At 32.1% G+C, this 18,374-nt stretch overlaps 1 protein-coding gene across 2 annotated transcripts in view; it reads left to right on the top strand.

The window, feature by feature from the left end:
• Positions 1-18,374, top strand: part of ATF2 (activating transcription factor 2) — a 72,526-nt gene that overhangs the window by 48,849 nt on the left and 5,303 nt on the right. Inside the window, exons 11-14 of one of the 2 annotated variants that reach the window (XR_004319950.1) lie at positions 2,481-2,630; positions 5,110-5,316; positions 5,764-5,837; positions 14,653-14,758. Coding sequence is in view for 1 of the 2 variants with exons in the window: in XM_014568385.2 (XP_014423871.1) it covers positions 2,481-2,630; positions 5,110-5,316; positions 14,653-14,758 (463 nt within the window). In the remaining variant the exon portion in view is untranslated. Of the gene's footprint in view, positions 1-2,480; positions 2,631-5,109; positions 5,317-5,763; positions 5,838-14,652; positions 14,759-18,374 lie in introns of those variants that run through there. The other variant, XM_014568385.2, reaches the window with a different exon arrangement.

The following is an 18,374-nucleotide window of genomic DNA, read 5'->3' as shown; positions in this document are numbered from 1 at the left end:
GTTTGAGGCAGAGTTAAATTCTGAACGTAAGGCATCTTCTTAGCTGTGTACATTATATATACTAATCAGTGAAGATATTAGAACTTTACATATTGTGGTGCTATTTGCAATTCATAAAGAAGTACTCTGCCAGAAAGGAGGGGGAAAACATACCTGATCCTGGGGTGATATGGCTTTGGCTTTAGCAGTTGCTGTATCAGACTTGGCATTCTGAATCCTTCGTGGTTGTCTTTTGAATCATCAAGTCATCCAGACTCAGATTATGTTTCTTGATCTTTCCCCTTTGGGGCGGGGGGGCAGGTAGGATAATATATGTAACATGATGCCATGGTAAAATTGTGCGCTTTGAAAACAAGGAGCTCAGGTTCAAATCCAGGATTTGAATTAGCTTAATGGCTCTGTGACTGTGAGCAAATGATCTGTCAAATATTCAGGGTCTGTAAAGTCAGTAAAATAGGAATACTGTCTCTTAGAAACTCATTGAAAAACTACTAGTAACACAACAGGGATGGATAGCAGGTACATTATGCTGAAAGAAAGAAGCCAGGTTCACAAGGCTATACACTGTATGATTCCATTTATATGATATTCTGGAAAAGGAAAAATCTGGGGGATCAGAAAACAGAGTAATGGTTTTCAGGGGCTGTGCGTGGGAGGAGTATGATAGGAAAGGAGCATGAGGGAATTTGGGGGGTAATAGAACTGACTGTAAGGGATAATTGAACAACTGTATGTGCTTGTTAAAACTCAGAACTGTACACTAAAAGAGTTCATTTTACTGTATGTAACTTACACCTCAGTAAAACATTTACACTACTTTGTTTTTAAAATCATACCCAGAATCTACAATGATTAGCAGTAGAAAATGTACACTGACATTTGTCTAGTTATAATTATTGCTTCAGTGGAAATTTTAGTGGTCTTTTAATATATGCTTCAGTTTTTAAGGGATCTGGATCAGTTATAGATAGTAAGATATTCACAGATGAAAATAAAGAAATTACAAATTTTCTAATTTGCTCTTAGTTGGAGTGAATGAAAACAATTGTACTAGAATCATTTGGGGTACTTTTTCTGAAGCTCTTCTCTATTATCTGCCCTTTTCTGCTATTTCCAGGGAAAGAAGAGAGGAAAGGTTGCCAAGAATCTATTTTTAACATGTAATACCAAGGCAGTTATTTACTCCTAGGTAGTGTGGGAAGCACTGAGTAGACTGCAACACAGTTCTCATATCAGTATTTGTAACCTCCCTCCCCCGACATATGCACTTGTGTGTGGATCTTAAGAAAATGTCATGACATATCTCTGCATCAAATTTTGTGATAAAACTTCATTTTGAATTGAAAAACTATGTCTGAGTTATTAAGAACAGTATCAACAATAATAACCCCAGGTCTCTCAGGTCCCTGAGGTCCCTTTCATTGCTAAGATACTATAATAGGATTATCTTGTACTAATTATTTCATATTTAGAGATCATAACAATAAGACTACCCCAAAGATCACATGTGCCATTTTCAAAGAAACCAATTTCTGTCAATTAGCAAATATATTTTATTCACCTATGCAGCAAGTCAATGTACCAGTTACTGAAAGGAATGCAAAGAAATATAAGGCAACCTCTGCTCTTAAAGAGCTTACTGTCTAGTTGGGGAGATAAGATAACTCATAATCTGACACATTTTTGCTGACAGAATAATAAGCTTTACTCAAATTGTGCTTTTTTTAAAAGAAGTAGCCATAAATTTCTGGGACCTCATTCTAACAGTAGATCTGCCATACTCTGACAGCGGATTAAGTGCAGTTCGTGTAAGTGGCAAAATGGAAGACAGTGGAAGCAATAAACGTGGAACCAGGTCTGCTTCCTGGAAACAGGGAAGACCTAAGGGACACAAACCCAGCTGTAAGTTCTAGGAGGAGGTTCAGTCTGACAGTCAGTATGGTGGCCTAAAAAATGCAACATCAGGTCATTGTCCAAGTAAGCACTGACATCAAACCTGCAACCAAGAGATCAAATGGGCTCAAATCTGTAAAATAAGATATTTGGTCTAAGACTCTAGGTAGAGCTTGAGAAGACTGGGATATGAGATATAGGACTGGGATGGAAGAAAAATAGGTGAAATCTATGTAATTAACTTGTATTGCTTATTTTATCTGAACAAATCTAGTTATTTTCAGGGAACAGTGTTTTTATTTTTCACTCTTCTCTAAATTGATAAAGGAATAGCTAAGTATAGAACCCCCTAGTAGTACTAGACAAAAATGACTCAGGCTTTCCAAAGGTCCTGTTATTTGTCTTACTGATATTTATTATGACCTTAGGAATGCAATAGAATATGATAAATGAAAACTAGTTTTTCAAGCCTAATGTATTTATGTATTTCTTAACAAATAGCTCTTTTGGTTAACAAAACAGTATGTTGGGAGTTGGATTTGGGTGAAAAGCAGGGACCTTTTTTTAAATTGATGTTTGCATTTCAGCGATTAAAAGCTGCTTTGACCCAGCAACATCCTCCAGTTACCAATGGTGATACTGTCAAAGGTCATGGTAGTGGATTGGTTAGGACTCAATCAGAGGAATCTCGACCACAGTCATTACAACAGCCAGCCACATCCACTACAGAAACTCCGGTATGTGTGTTGCTTTTTTCATTCAACACTCATTTATCCTTAAAAAAAAAAAAAATAAACACAATGTAACTTAAATGACTACTTTATATGCTTTGAGAAATTTTTTTCTGGTTATACTGTTATTCAGAAAGTACATCAAAAGCCTTAAGGAAAATGTAGTTCAGTGTAAAAGTATTCATTCAAAATAAATAAAAATAGGCAATTGTTACTGCCTGTAAATGTTTCTGTGGATATGTTGGTTTGATATGGCACAATATCATCAATACTTTTTAGAGAAAAGTTTTATTCCGTTGATTTTTTTTCTGTTGATTCAACAAGTAACGTACATAATGCATTACATTACTAACATAAGTCAAACGATTCTTGTATTAACATTTGTGAAACATCACCAAAGGAGCAGATAAGCTTTATGGCAGCTGTTTATACTAGAGGCCCTTCTCACCTCCAATTTGTGACTGCCTATTAGATGATTGATATTTCTATGTGTCTGCAGTATATTTCTACAGTAAAGGGTTACTGTATTTCTGTTAAATGTTTCAGAGCTCTACTTAGACCTTTTATCTTCTCTACTTAACTAATACTAGCAAGTTTTAGACTGCCTCCTAAGCATTAGTATTTAGATAACCATATTTTATCTTTGTGAAACATAAGATAAAATGGAAGGTAGTTGTGGTTGTCATCCACTGAGCAACTTTACCTAGGGCCAAAAGAGAGGAAAAGTGAACGTGTTCTAATGTCATAATTTAGGGGTTAAGCAAAGTGGCTTATGAGCCAAATGCACCTTATGGCTGTTTCTTTGTATGGTCTGCAAGCTCAGTATGGTTTTTACAATCTTAAAAGTTTATTTAAAAAGGAAATAAATGAATGTAATTTGTTTTCTTATACTAACTATAGTTTCCCTAGATCTAGTTTTTATTTGTATCTTTATATTCTATTATATTGGAATGAAGCTCTATGAGGGCAGAACTGCTGTATCACAAGAATAGTTCTGTATTTTTTTTAAGTGAAGTGGAATGAATGAATCAATGGAAGTAGGGATAGAAAGATGAATAAATGCTCCTAAGTAGTCTCAAATTCTTGTTAGGGGTAAAAATACACAGAAGTAACTCTGATTTCTACTTACAATACTTGTGATTAGCCTTTGCTGTAATAGTTGTCACTTAAAAACAAAAACAAAAACAAAAACAAAAACCTGTTCACTCCTATTCAGCCAAATGAGTAAAATTTTAAAACCTGCTATTATCAGTTGGTTAAAGAGGGTAAAGAAAAGAAAATATTTGAAAGTTGCCATTCTTGAAGCAAGCTATAGAAATGTTTTCCTAAAAGATAAACTTGCAATTATGTAGGTAAAAGAAACAATCTAATTTAATAGTTGATCTTAATTATAATTAAAATATAGTATAAATGAAATAACCCTCATAATTTTTAATGCTGATTATTTAGAAAAGGAATGATAACTTTGATTTTTTTGAGTTTGTAGACTGAGAACTAATATTTAAGGTTATTTCCCTGCAGAACTTCTCTTAAGCTTTTAAGATTCTTGCTTATTGTATAGATTAAGAGAAGATAGAAGTTTTTATTTGTTCACATCATTTTAAAATGTCATTAATTAGAGGTAAAAGATTGGTTTTCAGGCTGCTTCTTTGTATCATGTGCCCATGGCCACAAAGTACTGTTTCTTTTGCAATACTTCTAAGGGTTCATTTCCTGTCTCCCTCATTCAGGTGTTCTGTGGCACAGTTTGGGGATTTGTGCAGGGCTTGAAGCTACTTATTGTTCTATAGTCCTAACACTAGACTGAAGATTTCTGTCTCTGGCTGATGTAAGATAACCAGACTGATCTGTTGTAGGGCAGGGAGACCAATTAAAATGAAAATTGTAAATTCCTGTAGGATTCTACCCACCAGGAAAATAATCGTTAATAATTACATGAACCTGATCCCAAATTCAAAAATTGAAGAAAAGCTGAATACACTAAAATATGTACATACTTTCAGCTTCTTCATTTAGAGAAATCAATTTTTAAAGAAAATTTACATATTTAGTGCTATTTTTATTTCAAAAATAGCATAGAAAACATGGTTTCCCATAGTGAATTTAAATAAGTAATTTTTTTGTACTTTAATAATTTTCAAAAGATTGAATAATACCATAATGTCTGCTTAACTGTACATGTGGAAAAATACAAGATCTATACATGATCATTTGTATTGCATTTTAATTTCTTCATATTTCTATATAAAAAAATATACAAATTTTAAAGAATACATTCACTGTAATACTTGTTTTAACAATGCTCATTTATTTCAGGGGATTTGTTAAACCACAGGGTGATTTTCACTTTGCTCCAAAATGTTGATGTACACAATGAGACTTAGAAAACAAAGTTAATGGCTCTCACCTTTGCCACCCTTTATTGCCTATGTTAATTTAATCACTAGGTACAAATGTAAAAGTCTTTCATTTGTGTTTATTACAGGCTTCTCCAGCTCACACAACTCCACAGACCCAAAATACAACTGGTCGTCGAAGAAGAGCAGCTAATGAAGATCCTGATGAAAAAAGGAGGAAGTTTCTGGAACGAAATAGAGCAGCAGCTTCAAGATGCCGACAGAAAAGGAAAGTCTGGGTTCAGTCTTTAGAAAAGAAAGCAGAAGACTTGAGTTCATTAAACGGTCAACTGCAGGTATGGTCCATATTTGTAAATTGTTTTATTTTTAATAATTGTGAGCAGAGATTTTTCCTGTTTTTTTCTAGTAGCCATCCAGACATTTTAGGACACAGTACTGGGAGTGTATGGAATCTGTAGTAAAACGTAGTTTTATAAACCTATTTGAATACTGAGATGAAGTAATACAAGACTTTCAACACTGATACAAGGAAGAAATTTTTAAATATAAGTGTTTACATGTGTACTATAAAAGTACCTAAACTGTCTGGCTTAAACTTTATAAAGTTGTGATAGAGAGTTTGAACAAAGAATCTTAAAATTATAAATATCATTGATATTTTCACTTGTTTATTTTTTGGTTTATATCACAACTATAAAGTTGCTTCAATTGCAGTTTTTGTTTTTAAGTTCTTTTGTTCTTGAATTATAAATTTTGTTTTGTTTTGTTTGTTTTATTTAAAGTGAATATAGTGCTCGTGAAAGGTGCCAGATTGACAGCTTTGGAAACTGAAGGACTCTAATTATCCACAGAACAGGTACAATATGGCCAGTGGCAGTAGAAGTCACTTCATACTGCCCTGCCAGTGTGCCTCAGATACATTTCTTAGGAACCTTATGGGGTATAAATGTTTTAAGGCCCCTTTCCCGTTCAGTCTTTGGTAAGATTTCCAGTGACAGTATCAAGCAGCACTAAGTCTCTTTCCTTCCTTTTTTCTTCCTTTCTTCCTTTTTATTCCCCTGTTGTTATTGTTGTTTTAATGTTGTGAATATTGAGTAAAATCTTCTAAACTACCAATTATGGTGAACATCAACTAGAAAACTGATGTTAATAAATTATAGTTATTATTGGTCAATCTTCTGAGCTGTCTGTTCCTAGTTAAAAGTGAATCTTCTATATAATCATAATTTACGATGAGACCTGCTCTCTTCTTATATCTTTAAAGATATCATCATTATAAATGTCTTGTTTAAATGCTTAGGAAAAAGTTTTTTAGCACCAGGCATAGCTTTTAACCTAATGTAAATTTTACAACTTAAAATTTTTTATAATTGAGGCAGATATCTTTTAAAACTAAATTGTTTTTTGAATATTGACATAGTTTTAAAACATGTTTGCAAAACTTACTTTCAACTATTTTAACCATTTAGAACAAAATTAGACATGATTTACTATATCAGAGACTTCAAATATGTACTTACATACTAGGATATGTTAAGAAATAACAAATTATCTGATAAATTCTTATTCAAGAACTATTTTCATAAATTTTTAGAAAAAACTTCTGAATTTTTTTCCTCTTGGAGAAAGTGAAACAGATTATAGATACCAATTTATTTATATACTATAAAATTGGCAATTATTTTCCAGGTTTTTCTGTTAGAATATTAACTATTATCATTTAAATTTTTAAATATTCACATATCATAACAAATGATTTAGGTGGATCAGTGTTTTTCTTTTCTGTTCTTAACTAACACTATTGAATGACTTGGCTATTTTACAATTGTTTAACATTAAACATAGCATTCTTTGTTAGTCTCAGTTGTCTTACCTGTAGAATAGAGATAATAATGCCTGTTGGTCCTACTTCTCTGGGTTGTTACATAAATCAGTTACATTAGAATGTTTGTAGATATTTTTAAATATATAAATTTTAATTTTAATAGGACAAAATTATCAATATTTTCCCTTGTAATTCGGCTTATTGTGCCTTTTTAAGAAGTAAAAACGTTTGAAAAATATAAAGTGGTATATAAATATATGATATTGTTTTCAGAGTCTTGGACTTCGGGTTGGACCAGTTTCCTGTTTTGACCCATTATAACAGTATTAATAGCTTTTAATGAGATATTGCTATTTCCTTAATTATACTGCAGCACTGGTCACCATTATGACTAGCAGCAGTGCTTTATTATTTCAGAAAACCTTGGAAAATTAAGTGTTCAAAATAAATGTAATCTTTACTTCATTAATCTCATGTTTTTTCCTCCATACAATTTGACTAAAAATCATTATTGTAAAATATGTTATATTTTTATATTTCCTAATTTGGGTAGAAATTTCTTGATTGGAGGAATAGAGGCAAGATTTAACATCTAGGCAAAAGTTAGCTAACGCTATAGTTTCAAAGCATAAACAGAAATGGAATTCAGGAAATCACTAAGTTAAACTCTATAGTTGAACGTAACTTTAGTTAATACCTCAAATTATAAACAGAACAAGTAAAATCAGTATTTTTTTAAACTGAGGTATAGTTGACATATGATATATGTAAGTTTCAGGTGTACAACATCATGATTCACAATTTTTAAAGGTTATACTCCATTTATAATTATAAAATATTGGCTATATTCCCTGTGGAACAATAGATCCTTGTAGCTTATTTATTTTGTAATAGTAGTTTGTACCTCTTAATCCCCTACCCCTATCTTGCTCCTCCCCACACCTCTCTCCCCATTGATAAGCACTAGTTCTCTGTATGTTTCTTTTTTGTTATATTCACTAGTTTTATTTTTTCGATTCCACATATAGGTGATATCATATGGAATTTGTCTTTCTCTGACTTATTTTAGTAAGCATAAAAATCTATTTTTAATCATTAATAATTGAGTGATGATGGCATCATGGTTAGGTAAGAAAGTGTTCTTAGAGATGCATACCAAAATATGAAGGTAGGTGAAATGATGTGTTATCAGGGATTTAAAAAATACCTTTGCAAAAAAGGGAGAGAGTAAGATCTTTCCGCATGTCCTAACTTGGGAAGGTATCTGTAACATATTGTTGTGGGCAAAAAGAAAGTTGCTGGAGACAGCCCAAATGTCCTTCAATAGGTAAATCGTGGTATTATTCAGCCATAAAAAGGAATGAAAGTACATGCCAAAATGTGCACGAACCTCAAAACGTTATTCTTAAGTAAAAGAAGCCACACACAGAGTCATTTATATGAAATACCTAGAATAGAGACAAAATTCAAACTGGTAGTTGCCTGGGACTAGGTGAGGAGGAAATAGGGAGAAACTGGTTAGTAGGCAAGCGGTTTTACTTTGAAGTGACAGAAGTATCTTTTAAGTAGATAGAAGTATCTTTTAACTAGGGTGGTGGTAGCACAACATTGTAGATGTACTAAACGCTACTGAATTGTTCACTTGAAAATGGGTAATTCTATGTTATGGGAATTTCACCTCAATGAATTACTCAAAAGTTGCATACTAAAATGTATGGCACAATTCTTTCTCATTAATAAAAGGTTTATAGTAAGAAGGATAAATGTGCAGGTGTGAAAGTTGGTATAGAAATGAATCTTTAAATGTAGGTAAAAATTTAAGAATGACATGTACCAGCATGTAACAGTGAAGAGGGGGTTGGAAAGCATGAATAGTTTGGGAAGAAAGGTTACTTCATGTATGACTTTCTCTTTTTTGTTTCAAATGGATATGTGATTTTTTATTTTCTGTTGTTTCTCAAGTATTTTTCATATAAAATAAAAACAGTTTTTAAAAAGTGACATTCTAGTTTTCAGAGTATAAAGAGTTAATGTGCTTATAATGGATTCTGGGAAGAAAAAATTTCATTGAGTCGGCCAACAGCAGAACCGTTAACTGTGAAGAACAGGACGACTTGTAAAGAAAATTGCATGTCAAAGAAATAATTAAACTCTATGTGAAAACATTCATCAGTTCTACATTTCCTTAATAATCCTTCACGTGACATACAGGCTTAGCTGATCAGTGTAGTGGGCAGTAATGACCCATGCTTACTTATATATTATATATAATAAAAGATTTAATGAGTGTTGAGGTATGACTGTTCATATTTTTACCAAATATATATTAGGTTTTAAAGAAAATACTAATTATTCAACATTATTGCCCCACTCACTGAATTTAATTATATTTTAGCTTTCTAGAATCATTGCTTAAAAGAGCAGTTTCATTAAACTGTATTTAGAGACATTTATGGTAGGTAATCTAGACCAAGAATTGGATACTGTTGGTTATAAACTATTATATTTTAAAAGGTAATATATGATTTTGTCTTTTACTTGAAATGGTTTTAACCGTGTTATGTCTTTGTCTTTCAGCTATATTCATTTTGGGGATTAGTTTTCAGTTTACAATTTCAGCGTTACCTTTATGAACAAAAGGCAGGCTCTTCTCTTTACTAACAAGAACTCCTTAACAGTTACTCTGGATAAAACCTGGAGACTTTGTTGTGGATTTTGCTTTCAAAACTTAGGAACTGCAAAATGAGTGTGGAGTGGAAGTTTAATAAATTAATAGAAGCACTCTTACTTAGCAGGATACGTGAGGAGTTTTCACTCATAAGTTAATGATATGGAAAAGGTTTTGTTTATTGGTCCATTGACTTAAAGGGAATAGGGTTCAAATCTTTTATTCCTGGTAACTAAACAATATTTTATTTGAGTATATATCACTTAAAATAGAAAGGAATGATGGCAATTGGGAGATGCTGTACAATACCTGTTTGTTTTAATTCTAGAAAAAAATATTCTGTAACTGTCTTCCTTTTCTCCTCCTGAGTTTTTAACTATATTCTAGAGGGGGAAAAGGGTAATAGTGATGACAGCTATACCTCATGCATTTTATTCTGAGTACTTCTTTTTACTAGCCTTTACTAAAAATCTTCCCAAGCCTTTACTTCCCCATCTGTCAACTCAGAATAAGTGCTATTTTGAAGATCACATGAGAGAGGGTATAGAAAAGTGTGTTGTAACTACACTATGCAAATGCTAGTTATTTATTATTCATTCTGTCATTAAGCATCTATTGTGTGCAGTGCATGTTATTAGACACAGTGAAAAAAGACATTGTCCTTGCACTTACAGAATTTGTGGTCTGGCAGAGAAGACAGACATGAAGTAAGTAATTAAAGTATGAGAATAGGAGAAGAGTCATTCCCATTCATTTTGCAGAGTATTTCCAAAATACTAAAAACCCTGTCATCTTCTTTTCTGTTGTTATAGATAAAAATTAAAGAACTATTTTGTTCTGAAGTGTAAGGTTCTGCATCCATGACAGCACTTGGAACTTGTGGTGAGAAGTTAAGATACTTAACCACTGATTTTTGTGAAGACTAAAAATGAAAACTATCTTTAGCAATGAGAAATTTCCCAAAGAAGAAACTATCCAATATTATTTCTTTAATTTGGTGGATAGTAGCTGAACTAGAAACTCTAAGATTAATTCATGGAATCCCGGTCATCAGTCTGTAGCCAGATATCAGTGAAAAGTTTTGATTGATTAATCAGTTGGCTATCCTGTTATTATTTCATCAGTCTGATCTGCTTCAGACAAACTGTAAAAATAATATATTATTTTTTCACCAGTATGTAATTAACCTTTGAGTAACTACAAATAGAGTCGAGCAATGATACAGACAATGCCAAAATAATTGACATTTTATTTTAGACCATAATAATAATTTTCTTCAGCATCTACTTTATCCTACCAAATACATTTTACTTTGACAAAAAAAAAAAAAATCAATAATTGCTCACATCTGAATGGGATTTCAGTGTTTTCAAAATGTTTTCATAAAGTCTCAAGTTATTTAACTTCATCTTCAGAATGACCCAGGAAGATAATTAACATATTCTACAAATATACTAATAACAAACAGACCAGAGGGCTTTGGAGGCTGAATCCAATTAAAATCCAGTCTGAAATAAGCCAAATAGATACAAGAGGTATAAATATTTCTTACTCATTTAATATTAAATCTATTTATGACTCAACATTTATCCCCTTCAGATTCACTTTGCCTTAAGCAAACTGGTTTTATATATTTATGTAAATACAGATATGTGTGTGTGTGTGTGTGTGTGTCTATTTCGGCTTTCTTTTTTTTCCACCCTGAGGTCTCTCCATAGGATCTTCAGGAGTCTTCTCATTATACGTATGTAGGCAGTTCTCTCTGATTCTGTTTCCAGTCTTTCTGTGTCAAAAAATTTCAGAATTAAATTCATGATTTACACAACTACTTTATCTAAATGTTGTCTAGCTCTATGTTTAAGTCCTTTATACATATGGGTATGAGACTATAATTTTGAATATCTAGATTAATTTGTTGAATTTTACTACATTTATCATAAATGACTTAAAAAACGCTGGCCAGGCTTTAGCCTCTTCTGTCGGATTCTGCCTAATGTAAAGGTTATATCCCTGGATGAGCCTCCTATTTTCAGCCTCTCCTTGACCTGATGTTGGCCACCAGCACATGCTCACACTTAGGACTCTACAGCTCAGCTAAATCCACTTCCTTCAAGGTTCAGCCCTCTCTCATACCTAATCAGCACTCCCAACTTGTTTGCTTTGCAGTATTTCTCACAATCCCAATTCTTTCCTAGCAACGATGTCCCATTTGCTGCTTTCAGTCTAGTGCTGATATGAATTTTTAAAGAAATTGAATATTAGGATACAGTAATACAAACTACTAATTTAACCTTTCAATCAAAAATCACTTTTGAGCTTCAGGATCATCATTAGGAAAATCTCTTATCATTGTAAAACATTTTAGATCAGGATGTTGTAAAAGATTGGACTAAATTTCTATTGAGCATACACCTTGAATTTGTTGGGGTTTTTTTCCTTACCATTTCTGTCATTTAGAAGGCATAGCGGGAAAAATTCAACTATTTGAATTTTTGATAAAGAACAGTGTACTTGTGCAGTATTTCACTTAGGTATATATAAATTATATTAAAATGTTAAAAAGTTTTTAATTTCCTCTTCTACTCCAGTTCTTTTTTCAGTTGTTTGTTAAGTGTGACTCCAGTTAAATTCAGTTAACACTAATATAAGTTGTAACAGGAGTCAAATACCTTACCTCTTCAGTCCTTAATGTTCATTACCCATTGTTAGCTAGTGGCGTCTTTTCATTTGTTCACTTATTAATGGACCAGGTAGTCTAATTAGATGAACAACCATAATACCACCAATTGTTAAGTTTGAAATACAGAAATTGATATTCCATTTATTAGTTTCAAACCTGTCTATTTAAAGAGATTTTGAATATGCATATATATTTAATTGAGTGCAAAGGAATATTGTTTTAGTGGTTAATCCTCAGAATTATTTAAATCAGCTGTTTTGTATCAGTTCAGCTCATAACTGCTCAGGAATTTATCTAACACAGCATTTTGTTTTATAGTAAAATGGTTTATGATGAATGCCTATATAGAGTATTTAGGAGAGAAGGCATCTGATTTTTAAAATTCTATAATTGAGATAATGCTATAAAATATGCCAGTTTTTATTTTCTGACTTAGATATGTTGGTGAGATTGTTGACAGTAAATAATGAAATTAGGACCCTGGACCATTTTTATATTATTTAAGCTATTTCATTTCACCTTTGGTATTTTTTACCTCCTGGAAATAGATTTTAGAGAAGACCATGGTAATTCTATGTATTCAGTCTATGCCAGACTATGGGCTATGCTTTTGGAATACAAGAGCAAGATAATCCCTGCCCTTGAAAAATTCCCAATCTGGCAGAGGTGGCAAACAAGTAAACCAAAAATTACAATCTAGTGTGATAAGTACTACGTAAATACACACATACATATATGTATATATGGCTGTGGGAGCACAGAAGTGGACTAACTTCTTTTCCTATGCATATTTATACCATATTGTACTGAGTCGACTCTTTAAAGATAAGTGGAATAATTAGCAAGGCGTTCTAAATGGAGACAGCAGTATATATTTAATTATTATGAAATTTCTTTTTTTATAGGTCAAAATGATTGTTTTGCTTATTTAATAGATTCAAACTAATGCAAAGGGTGGTCACAGGTAACAGATGATAAGAAATTATGTATTTCTCACTAAAAATACACATCTAGCCCTATTTCATATTACAGAAATTGAGAGAAACTTGTAGACATGAGTCTCAAAATCAAGCTGACACAGCAGGAAAAAGAAACTTTTTTGCATAATATATATTCAATTATTCATAATATGGTTTCTCATAAATAGTGCCATTAATAAAGAGCTGTAATTAGCAGTATTGACACTAATGACTTCAGTATTCCATAGAAATTAGTTTTCTAAATAATAGGTTATTTTTTAAAGCAAAACTTCTGACTTTTCCCTTTTGTACTTTAATCACTATACACCCATTTTTGTCTCAGATACAATATTTTAAATATAATTTACTTTTTATTAATGGTTCAGAGTTATTGTGAGCATCAGTTTCTGTTCTGTGCTTAATACATTGTTAGTTTGTTGTTGGGGTGTGAGGAACTATTTGACTCAACAGACTTGCCTTTAGATTGCTTAACTTTTATTCTTTTGATTTGTATTTTTCTGTCAAGGAGGCCTAATGAGTCTATATTATTTTATATACAGTTTTCTAGTTAAGAGATTTAGGGATAGAAAAAGAAGTGCCTGCACTTTTATGTACACCTGTTTGCTGTTTTTCATTTAATTTTGGGTTCATGGATGAAATCTGAATAAAGTTAATGTAAGTTCAAATAAGTAGAAGTGTTTGTAAGTTAAGATTTTTTAATGTTAATAATTTATTAAATTCATAGTATTTCTAACTCTTGAGTATTTGGTAGTTATCACTAATTTATGTGTTAATATTTTGGGGTGACCCAAGGGAATTAATTGGACTCTCTCAATTTGGAACTTTAATGTAGAATCTACCAGATTAATGCATCCAAAGCAAAGGCTGAACTGCTCATTCTGTAATAAGGGGTAGGACAAATCACCATTGATTTCAGATTTAAATTTAGATGGGTACAAATGGCCTAGGTAAAAGGCAGCTCAGCCATGTAGACATTGACTCTGTGTCCAGCACAGTACCTGGCAATGCAGTGTAGGTATCCATGACTCATTGGTTATTGTGTTTTCCCCTATGGGGCTTTCCCTAGCTTCTAGAAAACTGCTTAGTTTAGTTTCCAAGATAAATTTTTTTATTTCCAAATGAATAGAGTCAGTGAAATTTTATCCTGACTCCCTTGATACTTCTGAGTTTTCAAATAATCAGAGGAGCATGTAATATATGTAAAATAAAAATAGCTCTGATAGGTTAACCTGTAGTATGTAAACAGTCCCAAGGCAAATGATAATGTAAAAAACTTTGAGAAATGCTATCCAGTTGTGGTATTATTTGAATTTTATGAAAGTTGTAGGTTTTATACAAATACTAAAATATAAAAGCTGATATGTGCTGATTAAAGACATTTAAGCAGCATACTATGTTTATTCCATGGTATTTTTTTTTTAAGATGTCCAATTTTCATATCATAATTGTCACTTGTTTTAAACAGTAAAAAATGTTTAGTCTGATGCTGGTAAGGTACAAAAGTTGTTTCTTCTCCAGAGTGAAGTCACCCTGCTGAGAAATGAAGTGGCACAGCTGAAACAGCTTCTTCTGGCTCATAAAGATTGCCCTGTAACCGCCATGCAGAAGAAATCTGGCTATCATAGTGAGTAATGTTCCATTACCTATAGCCTTAGGCTACATCAGTGAAATACTGCCAGAGTGAACCAAGCTACCATTAAAAAATTGGAAACTGCAATTCTAATATTTAATATTAAATATCACAGCTTCTGCAAGGTTATTATGGAATGGGGGATATACTTAGAATCTGGAGTTTTTGAATTTTTCTATTTTTTTCTAGAGATTACTATAGATCAACAAAATGGATTAGTTAATCATTTAAAATATTATAAATATTACATAAGTGTAAGTACTGATGATATTTTATCTTTGCAGATTAACACTTTTCTTAGATTGACAGAGTGAAAACACTACTTCTTTTCCAGCCTCCACCTTCACTTGACAATATGTAGCAGATCCTGTTGTTACCGTATCAGATCCTATTGTTCTTTCTTAGATATCAGCATTGTGCAATTTTATTGTTCTGAATCTTCATGTTGAATCTTCTAGTTACTCATAAAAATACTAAAAGAGAACAGTATTTAAATTATCTGCTTGTAAGTTTCCTGTTAAATATTTCCCCCCAAAATGAAATTCTTCTGTTTTCAGCATTTTAGAGGTTAATAGTGTTTTTTCCTTCTTGTAATGTCCTTTTTTGATAAGATGCACGCTGTTGGAACCAGCTGTTACTTTTGAATAAATGGCCAATTTTGTCCACCGTACACAAATTTGTAACAAATAACAGAGCTGGGAATGCATTAGGCAACATTCATAATATATAACCCACAGCTTTCATTTTTATGATTTAGTGATATTTCAGGATATTTGTAAATGTGAAGACTGTTTCAACCATATGTATCCACTTCATTTTAATTTGCCAGTGTCAGTAATTCAAAAGAAAGAAACATTTTGTATTGGATGCAAACAGTTCCTCAGGTGCTCACGATAAAACTTAATGGCCACCATCTTTACTTGTAGTCATTGTAAGCAGTTTCATCAGAATGGGCAATATTTTTTAATTTAAAAGATTCAGTAGATTTAGCAACTCTCTATTGCCATATATATTTAGAACATTGATTTTTGTCAGTTTTGAGCAAATAAATCTCAGTCCTTTGATGTCTAGTCATTTTGACAGAATGGTGAAACACATTGTGGAGTAAATTGGAACCATATAGAAATATGTTTAGGGTTTGTATTAACAATGATTGCTGCAGGGATGAGGCCATTATGGCTCCCATCTGATTTAACAACATAATTTCCTTTAGAAGCTACTGAGTTCAGCATTATGCATACATGATTTTCTTAACAAGAGAGCTCTCTTGAATTTTGATAGTTCAAAAAGAAGAAATACGCAAGTGACTATAAAATAAGAAGGAAAATTAACTCTTAAGTTGCATTCAATTCAAAGTTATCTTCAATTTTTTAATCTTAGTTAATTTATTGGATAGCCCCAACAGTTTTATATCTCTGTTTTTCAGGCAATATATGCCCAGCAATGCAAGCCAATTTTTTTTTTATTTTAAGTAATAAAGACTATTTTTAAATGTATTGATGTATGGATTTATATACTGTATCCTCAAACTGACTGAAAAATCTAGGTAACTAAAATTTTTAGTGACAGTATACTAGGTTGTGAAGATCCAATAAATGAAGTTTGAGGTTTCTGAAATTTTTCCACCTTTTTTCCCTGTCTAGTTATCTAGATAATCAAATTGAGATAAGTATAGTTCTTGCATAAAATTAGTTCTCTTCAGCTCTTGGGAGATAATGTGATTTTGTAGAAATTTCTAAGTAACTTGTTTTCAATTTTGAAACCTTTGGGGGAAAAAAAATCTGACTTCTCTGTTGTTTAATAGTTAAGGTAAATACAGAGATAAAGTTAATATTTAAATATTGGAGAAAATGTGGAGAAATTCACAAATACCTAACACTACTTATCATATTGTACCACACAGCAATTGCTAATGGTGATGAGCTGTAATACTAGTTAATTCTTTCAAAACATTGTGATAGAAAACTAAGATTTAGTAGAAATTAAGGAATATTATAAAATCTTTCAGGTAAAAGTGACAGTATAAAGTCACAGTCATAGGGTCTCTGTTTTAACACTAGAAGTCCCACATCCTAGGAAACTCCTCAGTCATGGGAAAACCATGACAGTTGTTGACCTTAAAAGTCACACTGTATAAAACGTGAATGAAAATATGGAAACATTCTTACTATTTGGGTTCCATGAAGAATAAAACACAAGAGTAATCTTATTGCCATGAATTTGTATTCTCTAGATCTCTGGGCGTAATTAATGGTGCATTATAGTTGTTTCTGTAAACGTAAGTGGGAAGGAAAGCTTCTTGGGCCCTAAATTTAATTGCAAGCTTGTATTTTCATTAACGAATATATATATATACATATATAAAAACATTGGTAGAGAACCTCAAAAGGAATGAATTTTCAAACAGCTGGTTTCTTTTAGCTTAAGTAGGGCTGAAAATGATACTGAGTGCAGTAAGATCTCTTGCATCTTTCTAGTGCTTGTGATTATACTAGTAATTTTTCTCCCCTTACCATCTAGAACTGGACGTAGGTGCAGCTCTATCACATTATAAAGGTATTTATACACAAATTTATAATTCTATAATTTATAAGTGAGTACCTGATTCTTCGTACAGCCTGAAGATCTGCTTTACCTAATTTTGAAAGCCTGAGATAAAAGTATTTGTCCCTTACAACTTACTGTTTCACTTCGAGTAATTGCCTCCACTCTATATTTACATTTCCTTACACCATTCATCACGTATCAGCCTCTTTATTGTTGAAAGCTAGTCTATTCCCTAGAACTTAACATTGAGAGAAAGGTCAGTTTGTTGTCCTGTCGAATAATGGTGAAATAGAGGGCTTTTTACTATTCTCTCCTTTTAAACTGTCATTCTCTAGTGTTTTCTTTGAACATGTAACAATTGTATTGGCTGTTTAACTAAATTGTAAATATTTTATAGCATTCATTATTGCTTGATCAGAAAAGTATCCTTTCTGCTTTATATATTTTATAAAGGATTACTGATTGTGATTTTTTTTTATTGTATCTTGAGATCACATTTTTATCCAGTGGTGTAGTTTTGCATTTAAAGCAGATTTATAGAGAGGATGAGATTCTCATTGATGTATTTTAAAACCTGCTTTCCAAAAATGCATGCATTTGAGGCAAATGTGTCAAAATTCCATAAGGGCTACTATATTTTAGAAAACCCTCAAAATGAAGAATTGTATTTGAACTAAAGTTGTGCTTGTCAGGTTCCTCCCCTTCTGTCTTTTACATTATAAATCATAGGGTAAGTCCTGCTTCATAGGGTCCATAGTCTTTTAATAATTGCCTTTCAGAATGAGCACCTGGCCATCAGTGGGCAGGCCAGTATGCATTCTCAGATTTGATAGAGAGCCTGCTTATTGTCACTTCTAAACACTAAATAAAAATTATTTTAATGCCAAGTGCAAAATGTAAGGCTCAAAAGAATACATCCAGTATGATACTATTTTTAGAATTTTCAAAAGTAAAGAAAGCTAAATGATACTGTTTAGGGATACATACCTTTTGGTAAAACTTCAAGGGAAAACAAGTGAACGGTAGAAGAAATATGTATCAGAATGGTGATTACCTTTGGTGA

Source organism: Camelus ferus, chromosome 5 (assembly GCF_009834535.1).
Source record: "Camelus ferus isolate YT-003-E chromosome 5, BCGSAC_Cfer_1.0, whole genome shotgun sequence".
NCBI classification, from domain to species: Eukaryota; Metazoa; Chordata; class Mammalia; order Artiodactyla; family Camelidae; genus Camelus; species Camelus ferus.
Note: the sequence above shows the minus strand (reverse complement) of the source record. Positions and strands in the feature narration are given on the sequence as shown.